Here is a 24,297-nt window from a genome sequence, read left to right on the forward strand (position 1 = left end):
CGGTGAGGACAAACTCTTTCGGGCCCAACTCCGGAAGGTGGAAGGAGAGAAAGAGAATCATCATCATTGATTGATCGATCTCTCACTCTCTCGTCACATTTGTTTGGCGGAGGTGGTGGTAAAAGGCTAAAAGCCAAGCCGCCATACATAATCCCTGAAGCAAGCCGTGTCCCATCATGCAAGCTCCTCCTCCCTAATACAAAAGCCGGCCGGCAAGCCACTAGAGGTCTTTCAAAAACAAAGCCATACAGGTATGGCATGTCCCATGTCGGTCGACAGGATCATTGCTCGCGCGCACAACTTGGCGTACGTCCCGTCCTTCATTTCCATGGCATATCGATCCATCGCCGGCCGTGGGGCGTTCATTGGTTTTTAGTTTTTTTACCAACCATGACGTGACCCGATTCCTCAAGGCTTCCTCAATGATTAAGCAGACATGAATCCATTTTTTTTTTGTCTCTCAAATAGAATTGCATACTATCTCCATTCTTTAATATAATATATGGCGTTTAGAAATAGATGGTTACTAGTTCTTAAATAAATGGCGTTTAGAAATAGATTATTAGTTCTGAACTAATCAGTTTGTCCTAAGCTTCATTGATATTTACGAACGGAGGTAGTAAAAGTCAGCGGTAGAGCTCACCAACCTGACTATCTGCGCAAGCCATGGGTATTAATTTAGCGATAAACCGGAGATTAGGTTATCGATTAAGTTCACCCATAGGCATGCATGATGGGCACTGGCGCCGGTTCTAGCTCGGACAATAATGATTCTCCCTTTTGCTCCAAATCATTGATGCAGGCACAGCTTGATGAAACAAAAGGCAAGCGACCTGCTAGCTGGATTTAGAGAAAGAGAGGGGCAGAGAGTCCAAATTGTTCGTCCATGTCCTCTTTGTTTTTGGTAGAGAAAGAAAAAAGAAGAAGAACCACATATTGCTCTCCACTCGAGGTGCTCGATCGATCCATCCATCTCTCAGCGAACTCCGAAGTTTGGAGCATATGCACACATCCTATATAATTAAGTATTCCTGCACTTGTACGGCCGTCGTCATAGGATAGGCGGAAAAGGAGAAAGGAACCCTAGCTGTGTCCAGGCCAGCAGGCCAGAGGGAGGATCAAAGATGGAGGGGTGCAGAAGCAGAAGGACAAAGATGCCGCCCATCGAGTGCCCATGGAAAGGTGCTGCGACGCTATGCCGCCGGAGCTATAGCTGAAGGCTGCCAGGTTTTCGCGTGTGAGAATGAGAACTGACAAGGGAAGAAATTGATAGATATCCTTTTGCCGCCCGGCACCAATGAGCCGTTGGCTGCTCCCCCGACAGCTTGTGGTCGTCAGGGAGGCAGCCGAACCCTCTGCAGCCTCAGCAGCAGCCTCTCTGCCAGATCAGTGATTCAGTGTAACATTGTTTCGCAGGTCCCCGCATTGCATAATGATAATGACAATGCTTCCTCGTCTGTTAACCTTGATCTGGCGTGTTATGTCCGGGCCTCTATATACTTACTTGGCATAATGATTTCTTCTGCTTGGTGTTTTAAGCTTTCAGTACGGGGAAGGTGATGACCGCACTGGCTTGACTGTTTGTGCAGATGAATGAATTCCCGGGTTGCGTTTTGAGTACGTTGGGTGAATATCCTTGGGCAGGGTACTGAGGCGTCAGAGTGAGTATGGATGAGCACATGGCTTGTAGGATGGTAGCCTGCAAAATCCAGACTCGGAACCAGTAGTGTATTTATCTCCCAAGGAGGGAGGGAGATGGAAAAAAAATCCACAATAATAATGCATCTGCTGATCTGCGTCTTCCATTCAGTTGCCCAGTTGGGGCTGAATTGAACTGCTGAAGGCAGCAGGCCGGACTAATTTTTCCTACCGACAAACGAGAAACAGCACTAACGTGTCCGATCCATCATGTATCAGCGAGGACATTACAGTGGACTGTGGAGTAAAATCTTCGTCTACCTGTTGGAGAAATCATCTTCTGTAACTTAGCCCGGAGATGCTTCCTTTGTCCATGCCGGCTGCCGTGGCCGTGGCCGTGTCACGGCGCACATTTTCCCGTAACATCTGCGCGCGGCCGGCCACGATAGGGAGAGCAGGAGTGGCGAGGAAGGCAGTAACCAGCATGGCAGCATCCACCACCATTGTCGCAGGGTAGCAGGAGAACATGGCTCGCCGCTCCGCCTCCGCGACCGGGCTCCACAGCACAGCGCACGCGGAGGCGCCGCTCCACGGCCGCACCAGTCCTCGGGTTCCTCCCTTTCCGCGCGCCCTTTCCCCCTTGTTTGACCTGGCGATCCCCGCCGTCAAACCACCTGCTGCGCGCCTCACATGCCGACGCCGCCACCTCCCATGCACAACAGTGCCGGTACGATGCCGCCGCGCCGCGCTCCCATGGGCTCGTGCTCCCGGGTCCCGACCGAACCCGTCTCCAATCAACACGGCCACCAAACAGAAACCGGCCGAAACGAAACGGCCAACCCGAGGGACACGGAGGCAATCGCGCGCCGGCACCCCGGATTACGGGGAGCCCCGCGCGCCCGAACCGGCAGAGCCCGGCTCCCCTGCCCCTCCCCGCCCGCCCGCCAGCCACAGCCAGCCGGCGCCGGCGGCACCACCACGCTAATCATGAATAAAACACGGCCGCGGCGGGAGCGAGCGCTTTACGCGGGGGGCTAATCGCGCAGCCATTCCGGTCACGGCGACCGGCAGGCGGGCCCCATGCCCCCGTCCCCATCCGTTCCTCTCCTCCCCCGTCACCCCGACCCTCCCCCGATTTCTATTTCCCGTTTCCCACCTCAATTATTGTCTCGTCTCCCTCCCCCTCTCGGGCGCTCTCTCCTCCTCCTCCTGCACCCGCCCTCCCGTCCCATCTCCTCGCATATCGGCGTCGGGAATGGCGGCCGCGGTGTGGGCGCTGGTGGTCGTGGCGGCGGCGCTCGCGGCGGAGGGGCGCGGGGCGGCGGGGGCGACGGCGACAGCGACGGCGGCGGCAGAGGCGGCCAACGCGGTGCTGCGCGCGCACCAGCTCCCGGGCGGCCTGCTGCCCCGGTGGATCACGGCGTTCCGGCACGACGCCGCCACGGGGCGCTTCGAGGCCGAGCTGGAGGCGCCCTGCATCGCGCGCTTCGAGGTCGACCTGCGCTACAACGCCACCGTGGCAGGGGTCATCAGCAGCGGCCAGATCGCCTCCATCTCCGGGGTCGCCGCCAAGGACCTCTTCATGTGGTTCCGCGTGGAGGACATCAGGATCGACGACTCCTCCGCCGGCGTCATCATCTTCAACGTCGGCGTCGTCAAGAAGCACTTCCCGCGCGCCGTATTCGACGCGCCGCCGCCCTGCACGCCCGACCCGCTCCTCCGGCTCCGCACCACACCGCAGGTAGATATGCCACCCGTCCATCCAATCCAAGATCCTTTTTTTTCTTCTGTTTCGTCAAATCCTTGGCGTTTCCTCGAGATGTGCGAATGAATGTAACCGTTCTGCGTTTTTCTCGGACGCCGCAGCGGCTGGAGGACTTCGACGGATTGCTCACGGGCGGCGCCGCGTCGCAATGATGGGACGGGCGATCCGACGGCGCCGGCGAGCCGGGACCACCAGAAGCGCAGTTTTGAGAGAAGATTATCGCCGGCCGGCCGGCCGGCCGGCTTCCGTGCACATAGAAGATAGCGTGGGCATTCCTTCTGTTTTCGCCTACTCCTAGCTAGCTAGCGACCAACCGACCCCTTCCGCATCGTTTCGTCACCTCTGTTCTCGTTGTCGTCCATGTCCGTGTCCTTTGCGGGCGGAAGCCGGCGGCCGGCGGCCACGGAGAATCCTGCCGATTCGGCAGGCAGCGATGGGGGAAGGAAGGATGCTCGCTCGGCCGGTCATGTTGCCTGCGTGAGTGCGCGCCGTCCTTCTGTACCTCCTCATGGCCCGGTGGCCGCGGCGGCGGCCGTCGGCGATATTTTTCGCGGTAATGGATGGTTCTTGTACATGTCCATTCTCAATGTCCAGGCTTCAGGTGATGATACGTTCGTGTCTCGGGAGTTGCCGTCGCGAACTCGCGTCGTCCCCCTCCTGCACATTTCTTCCCAGCTGTCCGTTTGAATGCTCTGCAATTCGGAGGCGACCGTCGTCATCGAGTGGATTGATTGATGCCCGTGATGCCGTCTCTGTCCGTTCCATCGTGGCATCCAACGCGATCGATAGCCTTAGGCGTGTAAATTGTTGATCGTTAGGTTTACCTCTAACTCTTTTTAACCTTTTTTATAACTTTTTTAGTTTAAATATTTATACTAACTTTTTAAAATTCTATTTTAAAAATTATATAAATATTTGAAAAAAAATGAAGTTGCACCTAAAAATCACCGATTTATATCCCACATCGCAAGCTGCCGGCGCCTCTTGCTCACCCGAATGGTCGTCGGAGAGAGGTCCGAGAGGGTCAGTGCTTTTCGCCACGGCCCACGGCGGATGCTGACTAATCTCCTCTCCTCTCGCCATGGCTGCTGATCTGATTGGTGAGGTGTCTCCGCTCGCCGTCGCTCGCCACACGCTGCCTCGCCGGCAAAAGTGCACTCGCTTTGGGAGGATTGGACCAGTCACCGCACCACGCTGCACCCTGCACGAGCCATATCGACTGCTGAGTGGTCACTCTCCATGTACTGCTGCAGAAGATGCCTCCTATTCCACCAGAACAAGATCCACGCTACAGTTTCGCTAACTAACCACCAGTAGAATCTTTAATTACTTTTTCGCTAACCATCATAATAGAATCACTAATTTGAGTACTCATGCAGTATAGTTTCAGAAATTAAGTGCTCTTACGTACTCTCTCAGTTCCATATTATTAGTTATTTTAATTTTTCTCTCCGTTCTATATTATTAGTTATTTTAATTTTTCTAAATACATAGATTTTAATATGTATCCAGATATAATATATAAAAAAATCTATACACGTAGCAAAACTAAAACGAGGAAGTATCGTAGACTCGTCGTCGTAGTAGTGATCAGTAGTAACTATTAACGAAGGCATGCGTGGGCATTAATCGCAAGGATCCATGATTGGTGGCATGGCTGATGGGTCTGGTACGCAGCATGTGACGAGTCCGGCCTGGACAATAATTCCCCTCCTCTCCTGGGCCTTGGCCACAAGCGGACAGGATGATGCGCCTGGCGACCCTGGCCTGGCGCTTCCAACACCCCCTGTTCGGACAAACCAACAGCTCAGCAACATCTGGATCCCCTGCGAAACGGCACACGATCGTTTTGTTTCCTGCTTGTGCAGTGCAGTGCAGTGGTGGTTGCGCTGGCTGCTTCACTCTGCTGCCTGACGACGCTGCCCAGATTTGACCGGGTTGTTTACATACTGGTATAATCTTAATTTAACCACTGCTCTGGCCTCTGGGAACAGATAACTAGTGCGTAATTCTTACCGTCATCTTCTTCGTAAACGAGTCCAAAATTACTGCTGACGAACACATGGGTTGAGGTCGCCAGTGGGTCCACGGTTGCAGGGATCTCGCGGCAGAGGGTGTTGTGTTGGGGGCGAGGCAAGCAACTGCAGGTGAGGGTCGTCCTCCTACGTGTCAGTGCTCGAGTGGGGAGCGACAGGTCACAGGCAACAGCGACGTGACGGGACGCGATCGGTGAGCGAGACATGTGCGAGGGGAGGCTAATGATGGGAAAGGGACAAGCGTATCAACTGCAGCGCGCCTCCTGCAGCAGCTGCCGGGGTTGGTGCAGTAGGTGGTGGCGGCATAGCAAATTGGCTATTGTTGGCAATGCCGCTGCCGGCCGGGGTGAATCCGGCGAGGGAGCTGTGAGCCTGGGAGTGGAGCAGCAACACCTGGCCATCAGATGGGTTACCTTCGACTGCGGCGGCGTCGGCTGGCGTAGACGGTGGCCTGTACTAGCTGTGGATTTGTTGGCGGATTAGGTGGTCGGGATAGGGATGGAGGAGGAGATCAGGAGAAGGCGAGAAGCCGTCCGGGATTGGTGACGTCTGAGGCTTAGCTTGTGCATGGTGGCAGCGCGTTGATTGGTGGCGTGTGGTGACGACGACGAGTTAGTTTGTGCTTGGAGTAAACGGATCGGGGGGGCAAGGACAGTTCGGGTGAGGTTATATATCGCTACAGGCGATAAAATCCAACAGACTAGCTATAAGTCTATTTAATTAACCAACCATACGGACTTGACAGACCAAAATCGTATTGCGAATACTACCCTCGCCTGGGAAAAAAGAATAAGAGATGCATGCATGACAAATTGATGATAGCACCCACATGCAATGGAGCTTTCAACCAAAAAATTCTATAATTCTTGAACTATATATCAAATTAAAATTCCGGATGCATCATTGTATTTCTTGCAACAACATCTTCAAAACAAGATCACACTTGAGTATATTAGCATAATATTTTAAAAGTATTCTTTTAATACTAAATAATTAATTTTGTCTACTGGGAATGAATATTTTAACAATATGAATAAATAATTATTTTCTACGAATAAAAAATTAAACATCACGTACAAATAATAATGTACTACGAACAAAATGTTAAACATAGCGAACATTTGATTGCAAAGGATAAATAATGCAAAATAAATATCACAAACAAATTAGTCAATATTATGAAATAATTTAATCTACAAAGCGAACAAATAATTTGGCATCGTGAACAAATCAATTACACGCAGATAAAAAATTTTATATGAAGAACAAATGCATCTACATCGCAAAGAAAATATTATTATTAGCATTATAAATAAATTATTTTAGACACCAACTTATGAGTCTACAATACGAATAAATTAGTATACATTAAGCATGACTCACTCTTAAATATGAACAAATAGTTTTATATTGTAGTACATGTAAATATAGATCTATTAACAATCAATTATATAAAAAATAAACATGATTGATATGAATTATAAAAACATAAATTATAAATTCCAATAAAGATTATGAACATGAGGTTCGTATTTAAGAGAGAGAGAGAATAAATAAATAAAAAGATACATGGGATTAGAAAAAGGAAAAAATAAAAGGAAAGAAATAGGAAAGAGAAGAAAAGAACAAGAGAAATAAATACAAGAAGAAAATAAATAGAAGATAAAAATAAATAGTCTTGTTTTGTTGCATATATTGTGAGTAATATCATCATGTATAAATGGATAAATGATTTGGAAGAATTTTGGATAGAAATATTTGCACTCTAATCATATTTTGACCCACCAAACCCGACACATGATGCGGTCAATAAATGAAGGTGTGGAGATTATTTTCACGCCATCACTAATTTGTGTAAAAAAATAAAATTGCATGTTTTATGGAAGGAGGGTAAGTACAGATAGAGAATTGGAAGGGAAAAGGAAAGGAAAATGAAAAGGTGGATGGAAATAAATAACTAAAAGAGAAGAAAAGAAAAATAAGAAGGAATCAGAAGGAAGAAAAAAATAACATTCAGTTTGTTCGCTCGAACTCTTGACAAAATAAAAAACATATAAGAAAAAAAAGAGAAGAAACAATAGTTATTCTTCTCAGACCTGACACGTCGCATGGCATGTGTGAAGTCGCGAACCCCGACATCCGTCCCTGTATATTTTTCATTTTAGCCCTTTTATTGAAAAAAATTCATGTTTGCACCATTGATAACGAATTCCTAGTTTTGAACCGTATGGATTGGCGCTGTGAGCCATGGTGCCGAGGTAACGTGTCTGGATGCCATGGGCCATGGCGTCGAGCTCCCAGCCCCCAAGTTGATCTGGCGCTGATGTGGCACGGCGCTCGATGCCATAGGCCACGGTGCTGAGCTTGGCGCCAACCTAAGCGGTGAGGCGCCAAGTTGGACGGCGGCCATGGCGAGGATGGCAATATGGAGAGCGGCGGCTCCAACGGCACGAGCGGCGCGAGCAGGATTTATGTGAAGTGGTGAACCTAACCATGCGTGTTGTGTAGGAGGAAAACCGGCGGGCCATGGCCAGCGGCGAGCTGCAGCTTCGACCGGCGGCAAGGCTCGGGAACGAGCGCAGAAACAACGCGAACTTGGAAGAATGAGGGGAGCATGAGCATAATTGGCTCACATACAGTCGATTTGAGTTGTTGGTCAATGAAAACGATGCAAGTTCGACGACGACCTGGATCTCGGGCGAACTGGAGGCCAACAGCTGGAAGACCTTCGATTCCCGGCGAGGTGAGGGTCGGTGCTGGTGTTGGAGGGGTTAGGGAGGGAGCTAGGAGGTGAGTGAGCCTCGAGTGTGGTGGATGTGAAATCCATGGAGGGAATCAAGCGGATTTGGCCGACAATGGTGAGCTACTCGAGCTCTGTCAATGGCATCTGGAGGAAGAAGGGGGCTGAGCGAGAGAGAGAAAGAGAGCAGGCACTTCCTTGGGATAAGGAAGAGAGCATGCACATCCTCGCCGTCGCATGCCCGCAACGCCACGCGCAACATGGGCGGGATCATGTTCGCCATACCGTTGGGCAGCCTCGACGGCCACGTCTCCAACACCTTCGGGGGCCCTCACCAACTTCCCCCGGCCTCCTTCAACCTCACCCAGCCTGTTGCATGCTTCGCGTCCAAAAACCTCACCGCCACCGACATGGTCACGCTCTTTGGCACGCACTCCATCGGCCGCTCCCACTACTCCTCCTTCTCGGATAGCCTGTACACGCAGCTGGACGCGGCCATGGCCTAGGGCGCCGAGCTAGGCGCCATGGCCTATGGCGCCGAGCGCCGTGCCACGTGTTACCTCGGCACCATGGCTCATGGCGCTGACCCACAGAGTTTAAAACTGGAAATTCGTTCTCCGGGGGCCCAAACATGACTTTTTTCAATAAAAGGACTAAAATGCAAAAAGTATGGACACCCGTCCTCGCAGTACTGGGCCGCACTCCTTAAACGGTCCATACATGCGGAGTAGACTCTTCAGGTGATAAAAGATGTATTATCACGAGAGGTGTATAGCCATCCCGGAACAGTTCACGCTGATCAAATTGTCGATTGTTCAAGTCTGAGTCTTGCCATTGAGCTGTGCTTTTTCGTGCACTTTAATTTTATGGAAGGTTGCATTTTTGGAACTTGATTGTTCATCCATGTGAAATTTTCAATTTGATTGCGAGTGGTACACAAAGAGAGCCACGCTGGCTAGAAAGGAAAAGAAAACAATACTATTTCTCTATTTTAAACTGTAAGTCATTTTGATAAATCTAGATATATAATTTTTAGTATGTATCTAGATATAAATATATATCTTTAATTGTTAAAATAACCTACAATTTGAAACGGACGAAATAACTAGCTTTGGGCTGAATTCGCGTATGACAGAAATGGGCCTGTAACCTCAATCCAGCCACATTGCAAGAGGAGCCTAGCCCAGAAGTCCAAACTCCAGCGCATAGACTCGAAACCCCGCCCGCCCACACAACCCACACAAACCTCTCTCTCTCCCCCCCACATGTCCATACGCGATGCCATGGCGCCCCTCGACCGCATCGCCCGTGGCGCGCTCCACTCCGACCACCCGCCGCCGCCGCCAGCCGTGCTGCACGCCCACCTCCTCCGCTCGCAAGCCGCGGCCGCCGAGCCCGCTCTCATCCGCTCGCTCATGAACAGAGCCATCAGCCGCCTCTCCAAGTCGCACCCGCGCGCCGCGCTCGGCCTGCTCCTCCTCATGCCGCGCCTGCCCGTCTCCCCCGACCACTTCACCCTCCCGTTCGCGCTCAACGCCGCCGCGTCGCTCCGCATCCTCCCGCTCGGCGCCTCCCTCCACGCCGTCGCCATCCACCTCGGGCTGCTCCCTCTCTGCCTCCCCGTCGCCAACGCAATCGTCGACCTCTACGCGAAGTGCGAGGACTTCCCCGCTGCGCACGCCGCGCTCGCGGACATCCCCGCTCCCGACGCAGTCTCCTTCAACTCCCTTCTCTGCGCGCACGCCCGCAACGCCTCCGTGGCTTCCGCCGAGTCCCTCTTCACCGCCATGCCCAGCAGAACCCATGTCTCCTGGAACGCCATGGTGGTAGTCTACGTCAATGCTGGTGATCTCGTATCTGCTCACCGCGTGTTTGATGAAATGCCTACAAGAGACATGACCTCGTGGACGGTGCTGATTGTTGGGTACTGTAAGCGCGGGTTGGTCCAGAATGCGCGCGAACTGTTTGATAAAATGCCGGCAAAGAATCTTGTGGCTTGGGCGGCAATGATTAATGGTTATGCACAGACTGGGCGGCCAAAGGCGGTACTTGCTTTGTTTAGGCAATTGGAGTCTGCTGGGTTTGAGCCTGATGCAGCCACAATGGTTGGGGTTATTTCTGCAGTTGCACAGATGGGCAGCACGGATTTGGCTGGGTGGGTTGGAGCTTATGTTGACAGGAAGAAGATCGAAAGGAATGTGAAGATTCTTACAGCATTAGTAGATATGCATGCGAAGTGTGGAAATGTTGAGCAGGCACTGAGTGCTTTTAGGGAGATTGCACAGCCTGATGCCTATCCATACACAGCGTTGATAAGTGGGCTGGCAACTCATGGGCATGCAAAGCTGGCACTTCAAGTTTTCGAAAGGATGCAGGCTCAGGCCGTCTTGCCGGACCCTATCACCTTTGTTGGTGTGCTTACTGCGTGCAGCCATGCGGGGCTTGTCGACAAGGGACTGGAGTATTGGGAGGCAATGGTGCGGGATTATGGAATCGAGCGCCGTGCGGATCACTATGCCTGTGTCGTAGACATGCTTGGACGAGCAGGGAGGATTGAGGAGGCATTCGAGATGGTTCAAACGATGCCAATGGGGCCACATCCAGGGGCTCTTGGTGCACTGCTGAGTGCCTGCAAGACATATGACAATGTTGAGATTGCAGAAATTGTTGCAAACAAGCTTTTTGAGTTGGAACCTAGGAACACTGGGAACTATATACTGCTTTCAAATATATATGCTGGGAAAGAACTATGGGAGGAGGCAGAAAGAGTCAGATCTCTAATGAGAACAAAACTGCCGTTTAAAAAGCCAGGATCCACTTGGGTTGAGGATCGACAGAGGGAGCATGCATGATGTCTGTAACGGGCTAACGGCTGAGAATCAGTTGAAATAGGAACACTGCTTTTGATTTGGAGATAGCGGAAGCTAGGCAGTCTTAAAATAAAACATAGCTACTTAACAGTTAGCAAAGCAAGAGCTTCATATCAGTTTGCCACTCAGGTATCTTTTCTCCCTTCACAGTTCATGACTTCATATCATATCTGTAACATACTGTGATAAATTATTTTGATCCATATAGGTGCTGACCAAGTTGATTTCTTGTACGAAGTGTAGTTATCTCCAAATATACTTAGACAGCAGAGCATAAAACCTAACACTTGCAACGAAGCTCTACATCTAGAATAAGTGCTATAGCAAGAGGTCTTATATGTGATTCACTAAGTTTTAGTAACAGGAGTGGTTATAGTTCATTAGAATTAAAACGGTACACCTTAGTGCTTGTTACTCAAGGGGTTCAGCCAGAGAACCACCTGATATAGTTTTCAAAACATGCTGAGTATGAAAGACTAGGATCACTTGCAAACTTGTAATATCAGAAAGCAGTATCCTCATGAAGCAAAATTATTATTTACAGTGAGCACTCGACATGAATGAGTGTATATTGGTCTTGATGACTGATAAATCATAAGCAGAAGAACTAGAATAACATTTTTTTCCCTGAACGTTGAGTATCCACTTCCACAAAAGGGCGCGGCCCATTCATTGTGTACACTACTGATGACATACTAATTCGTGAACATTTTTCAGGGTATTTCTCAGCTTGACTTCACTGTCTCGATGGCATGAGCTAATTCATCGATCTTGGCACCAGTAACCTCCTTGACAACCTTCCCATCCTTGAGAATCTTGAATGTTGGCACAACCTTTATGCCAAGCTCTTTCGCAAGAGGCTGCAAGTAGCAAGCACCAAGGTATTTCAGCATGTCATATCCTACAGAGCACAGAGTAGTAAATACACGAGAAAGCAAGGTTATCCCAACTGACCTTGTTGTCCTGGTTGCAATCGAGCTTGAGGAAAACAACATCGAGGTTCTTCTCCGACATCTCCTGGAATTTTGGTGCCATCACCTTGCAAGGGCCGCACCTGTAAACAAGAGTGTCAGACAGTCATCAGATTCTACAATCTACAGTGAGGTGAGGCCTGTTCTCTTCTTGGTCTTTCATCCTGGTAAAAAAACTGAAACGTAGAAGAGATTGGTAGAGCTCAGACGGTACCATTGAGTGTACATGTCAAGGACAACAACCTTGTCTCCTGCTGCCTTGACGATTGGCCAGAAGGTGTCCTTGCTCACCTCCGTGACCTGTCCGGTAACTGCCTCAGCTCCCACCGACGTCGTCTCCAAGCTGCTCGACCGCACGGAGGTCACTCCCCTCATCTCAGAGCCTGTCATCACCGTCAGGCTCCTCTTCTGGGACGCTGCCGAGCCACCAAGCAAGGCTGGGAAGCGCCTGCAGGCGCCCGGCCGGCATGTGGAGATGGCCGGCGAGGAGGCCGGCCCGTGAGACGAGGAGATGGAGAGGCGTAAAGCCATTGGTTGCTAGAGCTTTGGAGGGTAGCTGCCAACTGGGTGGTGAGTCTGATAGGAGAGGGAGCTTACAGCAGCGGCGGCGACGGACGAGTGGGTGAGCTTGAAAGGATATCCTGGGCTCCTTTGTGGTATTTATCGGCTTCCAACGAGTGATAGTTTCTTGTGGGAAATGACATAACTGTCCCCGGCAGTTTATGCAATTTTGTGGTGTTGACGGTGTGACGCGCTCTCTTCTGGAGTGCATTTTCGGTATCTGGAGCATCAGATTGTGTGGTTGCCTCATCAGTTCTCTGGTTGTTTCATGGAGGACTGTTTCAAGTTTGCATAGCGTATGTATACACTCGTGTCCGTAACTGGTGGTCCCCGAGCAGAATGAGCCCATAGGTCAGGGACACAATCTCCCCGCATATTAGTAACCCTTCGCGCTTGATAGCATGTGGCCTCACGATGATTGTAACATCAACATGGAATCAGCATCATAGATCCTTCATCCTTTTACACCTACATGTAAGATGTAACTGTTCTGTATGCCATTGACATCGTCTACACTCATAATTTTGACTAATAGTTTTATATGCCAAAAAATTCATAAACCCTTTGTCTACCATAGCTCCCTTCCTCCTTTTTTCCCCCCATCAGCGCGTCCATAAGAGGTCGTGCTGTCCAAAAACCAGATCAAAATCCATCCTTTTTGTATCCATTTTTCTTCTTGTGGTTTTCTTATATAGGAGCCCAGTTATGTTGGGGCCGAGTAGATGAAGTCATAATCTGACACGGCACTTGGCAATGAGCTCAGGGGCGTTCAATCGGTCGGTTCATATGTTGTCCCAACCACGTGAAAAAAAGAAAGCAACCGACGATATTTTTCAGAAAATGGCCAAATCCAGGATTGCACTGCGTTATCTGGGTATTCACACGTTGCGTAATTTCGTAGACAACAGGAACTTTAAAACTTCGGGGCAATATTTGTGGCTCTGCTCGCATCAGATTGGGCCATTGGGGTAAAAAAATTCGAAAAGTGCCCGGGATATTATCGGAAAACGCCAGATATGCGTCTTGTTGGCTGCTACGAGTGTGACAGGAAGATGGAATGCACCGTCAGATAATTACGGCAAAGGAGGAAGTACGTGGTTCAGCCGCTCAGGGAAATTAGGAACCAGAACTTGGCATCTCCAGAAATCGTCAAGGCCGGGGTCAATGGAATTCGGCCCACGAGGCCTGGTGGCGAGATGATCCACCTCGCTTATTGGAGCAATCATCATCCGTCTAGAATCAGCATGGAAATGCCCAGGATCATGCATCAAGAGTCAAGACAATAACCGAGCATGCACTGTGAACGAATCAGGGGGGGTAATCTATTGCCAATTACTTTTCAAACTTAAACAAATATCTACATCCATAGGTTTTGACACAAAATAAGAAGGAAAACTTCCATGGGTACCGTAAAATGGCAATCCGATTCAAGTCATTATTACCTACTAAAAATGTATGCGCTTAATATTCACTAAGATTCAGCAGCTCAATACTACATATAAGTGGCAACATGAAGTCATGACTGCCAAATTAATAGCTCGCAGGGCAAACAAAAGGCCAGACTAATATCAGAAGAATGGATCATCAACTGTTTGTGAAAGTCTAAAATCTCTTCCACTTAAGATGGTGGCGCGCCTATATGAAACAATTTTGCTAGACATAATTACATGCAATGTATACACAGGCTACAACATCAGGAGGATTCGACGAATTTTGTTGAAGCTGGTGCGCGGATCACAGAATTGTTTTCAAGAACTGTACAATGAAGTAGATCACAGCCAGCAAAAGCCCAATCTGGTACACATCTTGATTGAATCCATCATCTGGCCTTTGAAAGAACTGCACCCGTAAAACCAAAATAAGGTTCTGAATAAGTGGCATAACTGAACTGACCTCTTCAGATTTGGGGTATTAGAAGTGATCAAACGATAGCTATGGAGATTATCATGTAGCGGCACAGTTATGGAACTACAAAGATTGATGTACCTTTGTAGGATCACCAGAAGGATCCGGATAAGCCTCTAAATTCTGATCTTCCTTTGTTGACAGCTTTGATGCCGTGCTCTTAGCAGCTTCGATTGTATCCTTCCCGGACTCAATAGTGGAGTAAACCCTTCTGGACAACCAGAAGTAGGTCTGGGCAGGAAGAGACGAGGCAGAGAGGTCCCAGGAGTCAACCTGTTCGAGTACCTGGCCACTTATCTGGTTCAAGACGAACTGTGATTCAACACGGACAATGACATCTCCTCCAATGGTTGCAAAGAATGGATTCTTAGGCTTCCCTCTAAATGCCCACTTGATGGTCAGATTACTTGTCGATTGCATTGACATTTCCTGGACTGTCTGACACAATAGCAAGAGTGCTGATTAGATGCTATCTGAATTTTGGAGAGGGATCATGCTGGATACAGGAAAAGTAATAACATGTTGTGCAGCAAGTTTGGGCTCAGGTACCTAATACCTGAAAGATGCCCCATGGTTCTTTTTTTTAATGTTTGACATAATTCAACAAAAAATCATGCATTGCGATGAAATGACTGGAACACGTCATTGCATCTAATCAATTCTTACCACTACAGGGTTTTCCAATGCCTTGGTGATCCACAATGGCCTCTTGTAATTCTCACGCCCAACAAATGTCCTGAGCGGATCCTGAAAGAAGATAAGTATGGAGGCACTGGGTAAGCAGACATGTATCTGAAGGATGAAAGTTAGGCCATCACAAAATCAAGAGCGCACAGTGGCAATTTATTTTATCATATGGAATTTCTTTGTTGAAATCGATGAACACAGTACAAAAATATTAGTGTATGACTATTTACTTTCTTGTTTCCATGTTCCAACTATTCAGTCAATCAATACAGCAAACGATTGCTACATGCAGGCATAAGCCACAGCTATTTATGGATAGCAAATAACACAGTGATTCGTTGAGTGAACATTCACTAATTAACTAGTGACTTTCTTTCTACTTCTACTTAGCTGAAAGTTGGAAACTAAAAACCGACCATTTGAATCTTGGAGTTGACACTTTAAATTTGCTTACAGTTAGTCTTGAAACTGCTACATCCACAACCTAATGTAAAATTTTTGCCTTCGTGTTGCCAAACAAGGGATCAAGTACAGTTGCACAGAAAGATCGCATGAGCATCAGCACCTTGTATTTGACGGAGACAGCATAGCAGTTGAATGCCCGGTTGTCCTCCCGCAGCTCGAGGATGTCGCGCGCTAGCTGCCTCGCCGTGGACTCCACGTAGGGGCTGCTTATGCACTCGAACTCGTTGCAGAGCTCCCCGAAGTCCATCCCGTCGACCATCTTATCCGTCCGAGACCTCTCCTCGGGAAGATCGGCGGCGGCGCTCGCCTCCACCTGTACCTCCTTCGAGTCATCGACAACTGCGCGCGCGGTTCACCACGTCGTCAGCACACACGTTGCGGCATGCATCATCAGGGAAGAAGGCACGCGGAAGGGTCCCGAGCTCACCGTGCAACGGCGCGAGACGAAGGCGGCGGCGGCGGCGGCGGCGGCGAGGAGAATGGGCGCCGGAGACGGGCGCGACGCTCGCCCGGCGGAGCGCGGCGGAGGAGCATGAGGGCGAGGGGCGGCAGGAGCAGGAGAGCGCGGCGGCGGTTGGGGTGGCCATTGGTGGCCCATGTCGCGGACGGCGTGGCGCGGCGTGAAGAGGCGCGGGGATGGGTTGATGCGGATAAGACCGCGGCGCGCCACCGCCTCTCGTTTCGGCCTGGTCGGTCGTCGCCTCTGTGGCCTGCGTTCAACGCTGGCCCGCGTGGCATGGCCCAACGGCCAATTTCTCACGGAAACTCAGCGCATTTTACTAGTGGCGCGCCTTCTTCTCGGCCCAACTGGTGGGCCTGGATTTCTCATCTATTTTACTACTCCAGCGCATAAAATGGCTTCGAAAAATTTCACAGTACTCCTACTCCCTCAGTCCCATATGAGATGGTGAAATCATGACTCCTGTACGTATGCACTGTATCGGTAGGCGGCAGATCATCAGCACCCAATGCCGATTTTTTTTTGAAGTAATCAATGCCGAACTGTCGATGCATTTGAACAGGAGCTCGATCAACTGCAGTCTGCAGATGCGGCTCAGGCTCAACTAGCTGCCCGGGCCCCGGCAAATGGGCGACTTGCTGCTGAGCTGGTGAGGGGCGGTAGCGCCGACGACCAGACGTCCGAAGCGACCACAGGGGCGGCGAAGAGGCGAGCGCGTAGCCTCCGCCACCTGCGACAACAGTAGCTGCGCACCTGTGCACGCCGATGTTGGTTTGGTTGCGAGTCATCATCATAGGTCTATAGCCAAACTCAGAAAAATGTACCAAGTCGACATGGATCCCTCTGCGGCGAAGAAATGTACAGTATAGTGTAGCATAGAATAGACTATTTCCCACCCCAAAAAAGAAGAGAGATGTTACTCTTGGATGAAATCATATACGGTGTGCTGATACAGCAGCGTGTTGTCCTCCTTGTAGTGCAGGAGGTAGTAGCATTTGATGCAGAAATAGCAGGGGTTGTTCAGCGCCCACTTGTCGTCGACCGTCATCTTGGTGGCAGGGTAGATCTGGCACACCGAGCACTTCTGCAAGCGCTTCTGCAACTGGAACGTCTGGAGAGGGTAATCTGATTGGTTCTGCGAGTCCTCCTGGTGGATCAACCTCATGTCCCTTATCACGATCGTGTGCTTGCAGCTCCCCTGAAAATGTGCAATATCATGCCGCAAACATGGTTAAACGGACTGATATCTCTGTTTCGTCAAGCATTCAAATTCAGCATATGATAGACAAATAAAGATTTCAAACATAAAAGATCTGTAAAGTAAGGAAAAATGAAATTCTCTGAAGGCATTAAGGCAAGAGAGTAGATGAGAGAACCTGATGGCAGTAGAGGTACCCAGCACCAGGCCGGAAGTGCAGGTCAGAGAAACGAGTTGTTTGCATTCTTTCTGATTTAAATTCAGGCACGTTAGGAATATTCAAACCCCTCAGTAGATCCTTCTGCCGTTTCTTCAAAACACCAGATGTTATGGCATCCCACTTCTCTGCAACCTCACCACTGGAATTCTGAAGCCAATCAAGTATGGGTTTACTGTAATCAGTGGCAGAAGGATGTCTCGTGTCGTTGTAGAACGTGTCCTGACATAAGAAAGTGGAGATTAAAAACGTAGCCACAGTTCTTCAAGAACATGTATTCAATTTTCAAACAGGAAAAGCATACCTCAATAAGGAAATATCCAGAATGATCGTGTTGTCCAGCCACCATTGTCAGCTTATCAGTCAAACAACAAATGTTGTCCCTCAGATTAGTAAGGTACTGGCTTCCCAACACAAGAAGTTCCTGGCACTGCAAGGTATGCTATTCACCATAAAACTGGGGCCTTCACCTTAAAAATTAATTATGTGTACTAATTGAAGGATAGGCTATTACCTTCACAGATCCATATTTCTTCTGATAAATTTCGACACAAAGAATTACATCTGGATGGACCACAGGCCTGTGCTCGTCAGATCTTAAAGATTTGTTCTGGAAACAAAATAGGCTGTAAGATAATATTCCCAAGGTAGGAGCTTGAGAAAAGGCATGCTACAGATGAACTGAGATAATCCAAACCTTCCAAGGAGCACCGACTAATTTAAGAGATGTCGTCATTTCGATTTTCTCAGATGATGTCTTGGAGCCTTTAGACTTCACAGAATCACCACTGCACCGAAGAATCATATTCATTTAAAACTGTGGCAAGAAAAAGATCATAATTTTTTATTACTAACAATAGACAACAATGGATATTTAACTGCTTTACCTGAAAGAGTGCAGCCTTGTTGCAAATTTGTCTTCGTCTTGCTTGACCTTGATTTCTACCCACTTGTCTACTTTAGTAAGATAGCTTCCCTGATAATGATAGCGGAAACAACAAAAATGTATAATTATGCAAAAGAATTTTAAAAAAAGAATTTGCAAAGATAACAAATGTGCTTCATTGTTAAATGACAGAAATTGCAGGTTACTTTTAAAAGAATATAAAAACAAGATTGTATTAATCAAATGTTTTAAAGGATCAGATTAGCAGATATCACTGCAAAACAGACCTAATCCTGAACAAAAGCATATCTTACAATGTAACTTGCGAACATCTCATCTATTACAGTGAGAAAGATCTACCATTGACTTTGTGGTTTCTAGCATCTTCAGATTTACAGACTAGCAGCACCTGCAAAATTGATTTTCCTAGGCAGATGGTTGTATTACCTAAATAGACTAGTCTTATAATCTGAATACAGTGACAACAACAGATGTGGATGGATGGATTTACCAACAACTACTTAGCACCTTATTACTCCAATACAGGAGACATGTTTAGTGAACATAGTTGTTTTAGGACGGAGACAACCTAACGCAACAATGCAATGAGGCAGCTACATTAGATGAATTCTCAAACAATTGCAGTAAACAAAACAAAAGGCAGTCAAGAGGGATAGACATACTTGTAAAATCTTTGCTCGAACCTCTCTATCAAAATGTCTGCCTCTCTTTTTGCCCTTTTCACATGTTGTTTGTCCATTAATTCCCTCTGGATCAAGTGGAACAATTGACAAACCATCAACAGGTGATTCAGAGACCCTGTTCTGAGCAGATGGATCTGAAGTGGTCCTTCCATTTCCCTCACTGCCTTCTGGTTCATATGGTACAATTGCCATATCACTAGGTGATCCTTGGTTCTCTCTTTCAGCCGATGAATCTAATGTGACGGTTGCAGTTTTCCCCTTCCTGGATCTAGTTTTCACCTTATTGCCTCTGGGTTTACCATTGGTGCTTTCAGGCTCATGTAATATTACTGCTGTATCCTCACCAGGGAATCTAGAGCTCTCTCTTTCAGCTGATGGGCTCGATGTGAGGCTCTCATTTCTTGGGGTCGGATTCGCTGACATCCTGCATATAGAAAATCAAAGAACATATCAGATTCTACTAGCCAAAAAAGACATCATGAGAAAAAGATGGTGCAGTGCACAAAGATCACAACAATGCCACTAATATAGATTTTTTGGTGAAGAATCCCTCTATATTTTTGCTTTGCAAGAGCACTTGTCAGGAATGCCAACTTGCACATTGCATCAGAAACCTTAGCAAAGCCTTACATATTTGAGTCGCATTAAGGCAGACAAGTAACAACCATGCCATCCTTACTGAAGATCATTTGCCAACGTTGCATCTAATATGACTTGCCTAAATCACCACAACAAGATAATGAATCAACCATACTAACAAAGTAGACCAACCATGCCATGGTTAAAGCAGGCCACTTACCCTTCATCAAGCGTTTGCTCCTCTGGTTGTGGTGGAGTGCCAGAATCCAAGTCCTCCTACAAACAAAAACCATCAGAGACTCGAATCAAACCGCGATCCAAAACAAAGTGATAAAAAGCAAGCTGATTAGCAGTAGAGAGATTACCTCCATAGCCTCCTGGAGGGCGCGCTCCACCAGCTCCTCCTCGGAGAGCACCCTCAGCTCATCGACACTGCAAAAAACCCCATCCACCCAGAGTAAATCAACACATTAATCGGCATAGGCACAAAGGGGAAAGGATCGTTACTTCGATACAACAGGATGAATCATGGAATTACCAAAGCTCATCGTCGAATTCGTCGCCAGGGTCTCCCAATTCAGCTTCCAAGGACTGGTCGCAAACGAAACAAGCAGAGAGAATCATACCCAAACTCTGGGGGAAATCAAGGTTAGGGTTCTAGGAATAGTTGCAAGGTGGGGTCGGTTGGCACCTGGAGCTCCTGGATGGCGGAGTGCATGAACCCTGAGGCGTTGGAGATGGGTCCCACCATGAAGGGAACGAACAACGGGCCACCCCGAGCGAAGGACACGCTCTGCCGCTCGCCGGCGGCGGAGCTCTCGGCTCCCTCTCCGGTGGCCGCCATCACCGCGAGCGGTTCTCTTCTCCTAATGGATGATGTACAGTGTTGACGTTGCCGCCTAACCTCGAAGACTGGAGGTGAGCACAGAAAAAGCGGGGACGCAGGCCGCCGCGCACTGGCCTGACCGTGCCCTCGCCGCCCGCGTCGCCGCGTCGGCTTGCCCCGATCGACGGCTGCTGTGTTGGAGCGCCGCCGATGTCCGCGCCCCCGGCCGCCAGAACCCCTCGCCCCGTGGCACTGCAGAGCGCGCCGCCGCGCCGCCGCCGCCCGCGCGCGAATCGTCGTAATCGCCGTTGGCTTCTCCTGTTTCTGGCGTTATGTGGGTATGTGGGCTGGTACCTTGTCTGGCTTACTGGGCCTTGGGGCTGTACCTCGGTACAGTGGGCCTTGCGCGAGAATTTTTTTTTACGTGTAGCTTTTCGGCTCAATGGGCCTAAGGGCTCTAGTTGGTAGTTGGACTCGCATTGCTATAGCCTAGCCCATCCATCTTGGCGTGCTTGATGACGGTGGTCATCGTCTTCCTCGCGAAACAGCTGACCTCCTCCGGTGGCTCCACGACCCACACGCCACAGCTTGATTTCTGAGCTTGTTTCACCCGTTCACGTCTGAGCACAAAAGGATGGGATTAGGATCCAACGGCAGCACCACAATAGGCTGAACATAAGAGAAGTAGAGAGCAATGTTCTTTCTTTGAAGATCGGGTCCTCAATTCCTCATTACCATTCTGTCGGCGAAACAGAGATTGGCTTACACTAGAATAGGAGTACTATGTAGACAGAGGAGAAAGTCCTCCAGACTCCATTCTCAGTAAACGTCATTTGTTTAGGTTCTTTTTATGTGATTGTTTCCAACACAGTCTGTGCTAGAAGCTAGTCCTTTGGCAACAAATAGTCAAATACGTGTCCTTTCCTGACAGGACTAGTTCGACCTGATCATGAGTAACTTTTAAGCTAAAAAATATGACATCAGTAAAGTAATAGAAGCTATGGTTGTTCATGTCCTTCGGAGAATATAAAGAATATGTTATATAAGACCATTCCAAATGAGGAGTTTCTTTCACGGTTTTATAGACTAGCTATAATACTCCATTTAACTACGATACACGGAATTAGATGAAGTTGGATGAAATGAAACCCTCTAGCCGACTAGCCCTGATCACAGCTTCATGTTTCAACGTGTTAGTATCTTGGTAATAGTGTACACTTAGTTTTAGATGAAACTTATTTAATTTCTCTCTTTATTAATTTATTATGGCACAATAGAAAGTGCTGATATGATACTCTATTTAATAAGAATAAAACTGCCATTAAAAGTAGGCTAATATTTGTCCATTGAGGATATGGAGTGTAGTTAGGTATGTTTGATTCTATAGTGACTAAAAATAAATTCCAACCTAGGGACTAAAAAGGACTAAAAATAAATCCCAGCCTATTTAGTTTTAGGGACTTAATCATTAAATGTGATGATGCAAAATCAGTTCTACCCCTAGTTCCTGCCACTGCCCATTAAATATAGGGTTGGGGTGGACCTTGGGCCTCTGATGGGTACCCATGGCTTTTGCTCCTATAAGCAATATTTTTGTGATTTATAAGTTTATAGACTATAAGTCCCAAAACATCACCATATTTAATATTTTAGAGACTTATTCCTAACCATAACCCACATCAAATCAAACAGGGTCTTATTGTAATGTTTCAGCTTCCCACCTTCAGTTCAATGCTTTGAAGCTAGAGAAGCGTTTGTATCGTGTTAGTATTTAATAGAAATACGGATAGTCGTCTCGCATTGATATTTTCCTGGGAGCAGTGTTTTTTTCTACTAGTACTGAAAAGAGAGAGGCGCACGTCAGGTGTCTGCGCTCTGCAGCAATCGCCTTCTCCTCCTTCCTGCTTCTCCTGGTGTTTCTCTGCCACAATACCTGCACACAAGCGTAGGGAGCATGCAGGCCACAGTGCATTTGGTTTTTGCCTAGTCGCCGCTGGAGACATTTGTGCTAGCTGTTGCATACGTGTAGTCTTCAGTGTTTCAGAACAAGAAATGGTACATTTACTAGTAAAACTTCACCAGAACGGCCACGAGCCACAGTAACTCTTCCATAGGACAGCTCACCACACGCGCAGACATCGGTCGCCATCAAGTATTCAACCTCAGCACGCGCTGACACCAAATCTTGCAACGGCAGTTTGATTCACCTCAAGATCACAAGATGTTCGCCTTGACATCTTGGGTATGGTATAGAGACTAGGATAATCTTTGTTTTTTTTATATCGTAATCTTGAAACGTACATTCCTTAATCATGCTTGACGCATTCTTCATCTTCGTAGTATTGGCCTTAAGTTGGGTTTGTTCGTCATGAGCCATACCATTTTGAGGTAGTCATGAACTGATGAACAGTAAGTTTGTCTTGCTAAACAAGACTCAGAGGAGGAGGAACAATGGTATTGTACCATGGAGAACTGAAAGTTTGTAGTGGACCCTGCAGGCCGGGTTCTCCAAAAAGTTGGCAAGTTTTAAAGATAGTCAAATTGAGTTGGACAAATGTCACTGCGCATGTTTATCTCTACTTCCATAAAAAGACGTGCCTTGTTCATGAGAGTGTGGGTTGTGTATGGATCTTCTATGGAATGATATTTGTACTACGATATGGCGTATAAATCTTTTCGTAAAGATATTTATTTAATTTGCTCAAAATGATGACACCGCTCACACATATAGCGCTAATTTACTCGGCTTATGATATCACTAACACTTATATCATCTGACGTTAATATATGCTGCCTCCAGCATGCAATCTTTAAAATGCAACTTTTTACTATTAACAGCCTGATGACTAACATATAACTTTCCTCTCGCTTGAAAACGGTTCTACACACGTTAGCTAGTCATTTGGATAACCAAGCGCGCGCTTTAACATTAGATTTAAAAAAAATTAAGTTCTAATTGTCCAATGGCTGGACCCATGTCGTTAGTAAGGCAAAGCCAAAATCGAGAAGTTGAGCTGGTTTGAATTCGCCAGCCATTTTAGAGGGCGAAAGATTCAAAAGATCTTTTTTTTTCCTCGCAATGCTGAGCCTCATTGTCAAAGTTACTAAAATTACCTCGGGCTGAGTAACCCCGCAGAAATTTCAGTCATATAAGTTTGCAATCTCTGTTTCAAACGGTACAGACGAGAGAATTTTCCATTTCCCAACCTCTACAAATACTGTTCCAAAATAAGTGTTGCAGACCGTTCCTGACTGCACACATTGCTTTTGCAAAAGGCGTCAGAGTACCGTGGTGTTCACCTAGATACCAAATCATGGTTAGTGATGAAGACCGAACAAAAAGAACGGCGTGATATGATCTCGACATGACCATCAAGTAAACTGATTTCTTTGTAGATCGGCTGCTTTGAGCAGATTCGCCGGATAATCTCCGGTCTGTTAGATTCATGATTGCAATTCCTCACTACTCACTAGCGCATCAACCAAACTGATGCTATCAATTGAGCTAAATTCTTGTCGACGACCTGGGATTGATCGTCTCTAATGCTAATCTACATGTCACTGATCTACAATATCCAACCTAGGAATACGCAGCAATGGTGAATTGCTTATTCACAAAAGGAGCTTCCCTTGGAGACGATTGGGAGTCCAGCAAAGCAATCACCCAAAATTGCCGCGCTCGACGTGGCGGTGGGGCGGCCGGAGTCCGGTGAAGCCGTCGGACGAAGTCGCATAACTCGTGGATTTGCCCCGCTCGGCATCTAGGTAGCGCACACTTGCAGACTTGCT

The 24,297-nt window shown here is 47.9% G+C and overlaps 6 protein-coding genes across 6 annotated transcripts; 3 read left to right on the forward strand and 3 right to left on the reverse strand.

The window, feature by feature from the left end:
• The first annotated feature begins 2,767 nt into the window (after positions 1 to 2,767).
• Positions 2,768 to 4,013, forward strand: LOC112894891. The gene is made up of 2 exons (XM_025962735.1): positions 2,768 to 3,379; positions 3,505 to 4,013. Exons 1-2 carry the CDS (start codon positions 2,894 to 2,896, stop codon positions 3,553 to 3,555), a joined length of 537 nt encoding a protein of 178 aa, XP_025818520.1. The 5' UTR covers positions 2,768 to 2,893; the 3' UTR covers positions 3,556 to 4,013.
• A 4,306-nt stretch (positions 4,014 to 8,319) lies between these two features.
• LOC112896010 (peroxidase 5-like) lies at positions 8,320 to 8,685 on the forward strand. The gene has a single exon (XM_025964043.1). The coding sequence runs from the start codon at positions 8,320 to 8,322 to the stop codon at positions 8,683 to 8,685; it is 366 nt and encodes a 121-aa protein (XP_025819828.1).
• Positions 8,686 to 9,459: 774 nt separating this feature from the next.
• On the forward strand, positions 9,460 to 11,185 carry LOC112894890 (putative pentatricopeptide repeat-containing protein At5g37570). The gene has a single exon (XM_025962734.1). The coding sequence runs from the start codon at positions 9,463 to 9,465 to the stop codon at positions 11,029 to 11,031; it is 1,569 nt and encodes a 522-aa protein (XP_025818519.1). The 5' UTR covers positions 9,460 to 9,462; the 3' UTR covers positions 11,032 to 11,185.
• A 364-nt stretch (positions 11,186 to 11,549) lies between these two features.
• Positions 11,550 to 12,657, reverse strand: LOC112892245 (thioredoxin F, chloroplastic-like). The gene is made up of 3 exons (XM_025959382.1): positions 12,235 to 12,657; positions 12,004 to 12,103; positions 11,550 to 11,909 (listed from the first exon to the last, which is right to left on the reverse strand). Exons 1-3 carry the CDS (start codon positions 12,549 to 12,551, stop codon positions 11,775 to 11,777), a joined length of 552 nt encoding a protein of 183 aa, XP_025815167.1. The 5' UTR covers positions 12,552 to 12,657; the 3' UTR covers positions 11,550 to 11,774.
• A 1,327-nt stretch (positions 12,658 to 13,984) lies between these two features.
• On the reverse strand, positions 13,985 to 16,225 carry LOC112892244. Its single transcript, XM_025959381.1, has 5 exons — positions 16,066 to 16,225; positions 15,739 to 15,977; positions 15,153 to 15,233; positions 14,568 to 14,924; positions 13,985 to 14,420 (listed from the first exon to the last, which is right to left on the reverse strand). Exons 1-5 carry the CDS (start codon positions 16,223 to 16,225, stop codon positions 14,316 to 14,318), a joined length of 942 nt encoding a protein of 313 aa, XP_025815166.1. The 3' UTR covers positions 13,985 to 14,315.
• Positions 16,226 to 16,878: 653 nt separating this feature from the next.
• On the reverse strand, positions 16,879 to 20,824 carry LOC112892243 (snRNA-activating protein complex subunit). The gene is made up of 11 exons (XM_025959380.1): positions 20,374 to 20,824; positions 20,221 to 20,273; positions 20,048 to 20,114; positions 19,903 to 19,958; positions 19,083 to 19,527; positions 18,401 to 18,489; positions 18,211 to 18,301; positions 18,028 to 18,123; positions 17,818 to 17,943; positions 17,475 to 17,735; positions 16,879 to 17,296 (listed from the first exon to the last, which is right to left on the reverse strand). The coding sequence occupies exons 1-11, from the start codon at positions 20,524 to 20,526 to the stop codon at positions 17,015 to 17,017; spliced, it is 1,719 nt and encodes a 572-aa protein (XP_025815165.1). The 5' UTR covers positions 20,527 to 20,824; the 3' UTR covers positions 16,879 to 17,014.
• Positions 20,825 to 24,297: the final 3,473 nt, after the last annotated feature.

The sequence above is a fragment of the Panicum hallii genome, chromosome 5 (genome assembly GCF_002211085.1).
Source record: "Panicum hallii strain FIL2 chromosome 5, PHallii_v3.1, whole genome shotgun sequence".
In the NCBI taxonomy this organism is placed as follows: Eukaryota; Viridiplantae; Streptophyta; class Magnoliopsida; order Poales; family Poaceae; genus Panicum; species Panicum hallii.

Coding starts and splice junctions, on each gene's coding strand:
- LOC112894891 (XM_025962735.1), top strand. CDS start 2,894: ATGGCGGCCGCGGTGTGGGCGCTGGTGGTCGTGGCGGCGGCGCTCGCG. Junction 3,380..3,504: donor GGCTCCGCACCACACCGCAG/GTAGATATGCCA, acceptor CGGACGCCGCAG/CGGCTGGAGGACTTCGACGG.
- LOC112896010 (XM_025964043.1), top strand. CDS start 8,320: ATGGCATCTGGAGGAAGAAGGGGGCTGAGCGAGAGAGAGAAAGAGAGC.
- LOC112894890 (XM_025962734.1), top strand. CDS start 9,463: ATGGCGCCCCTCGACCGCATCGCCCGTGGCGCGCTCCACTCCGACCAC.
- LOC112892245 (XM_025959382.1), bottom strand. CDS start 12,551: ATGGCTTTACGCCTCTCCATCTCCTCGTCTCACGGGCCGGCCTCCTCG. Junction 12,104..12,234: donor CTTGACATGTACACTCAATG/GTACCGTCTGAG, acceptor TCTTGTTTACAG/GTGCGGCCCTTGCAAGGTGA. Junction 11,910..12,003: donor ATTGCAACCAGGACAACAAG/GTCAGTTGGGAT, acceptor TGCTACTTGCAG/CCTCTTGCGAAAGAGCTTGG.
- LOC112892244 (XM_025959381.1), bottom strand. CDS start 16,225: ATGGCCACCCCAACCGCCGCCGCGCTCTCCTGCTCCTGCCGCCCCTCG. Junction 15,978..16,065: donor TCGTCTCGCGCCGTTGCACG/GTGAGCTCGGGA, acceptor CCGCGCGCGCAG/TTGTCGATGACTCGAAGGAG. Junction 14,421..14,567: donor CTTCTGGTGATCCTACAAAG/GTACATCAATCT, acceptor TTACGGGTGCAG/TTCTTTCAAAGGCCAGATGA.
- LOC112892243 (XM_025959380.1), bottom strand. CDS start 20,526: ATGGCGGCCACCGGAGAGGGAGCCGAGAGCTCCGCCGCCGGCGAGCGG. Junction 19,959..20,047: donor CCCTCCAGGAGGCTATGGAG/GTAATCTCTCTA, acceptor TTTTGTTTGTAG/GAGGACTTGGATTCTGGCAC. Junction 17,297..17,474: donor GGTACCTCTACTGCCATCAG/GTTCTCTCATCT, acceptor GCACATTTTCAG/GGGAGCTGCAAGCACACGAT.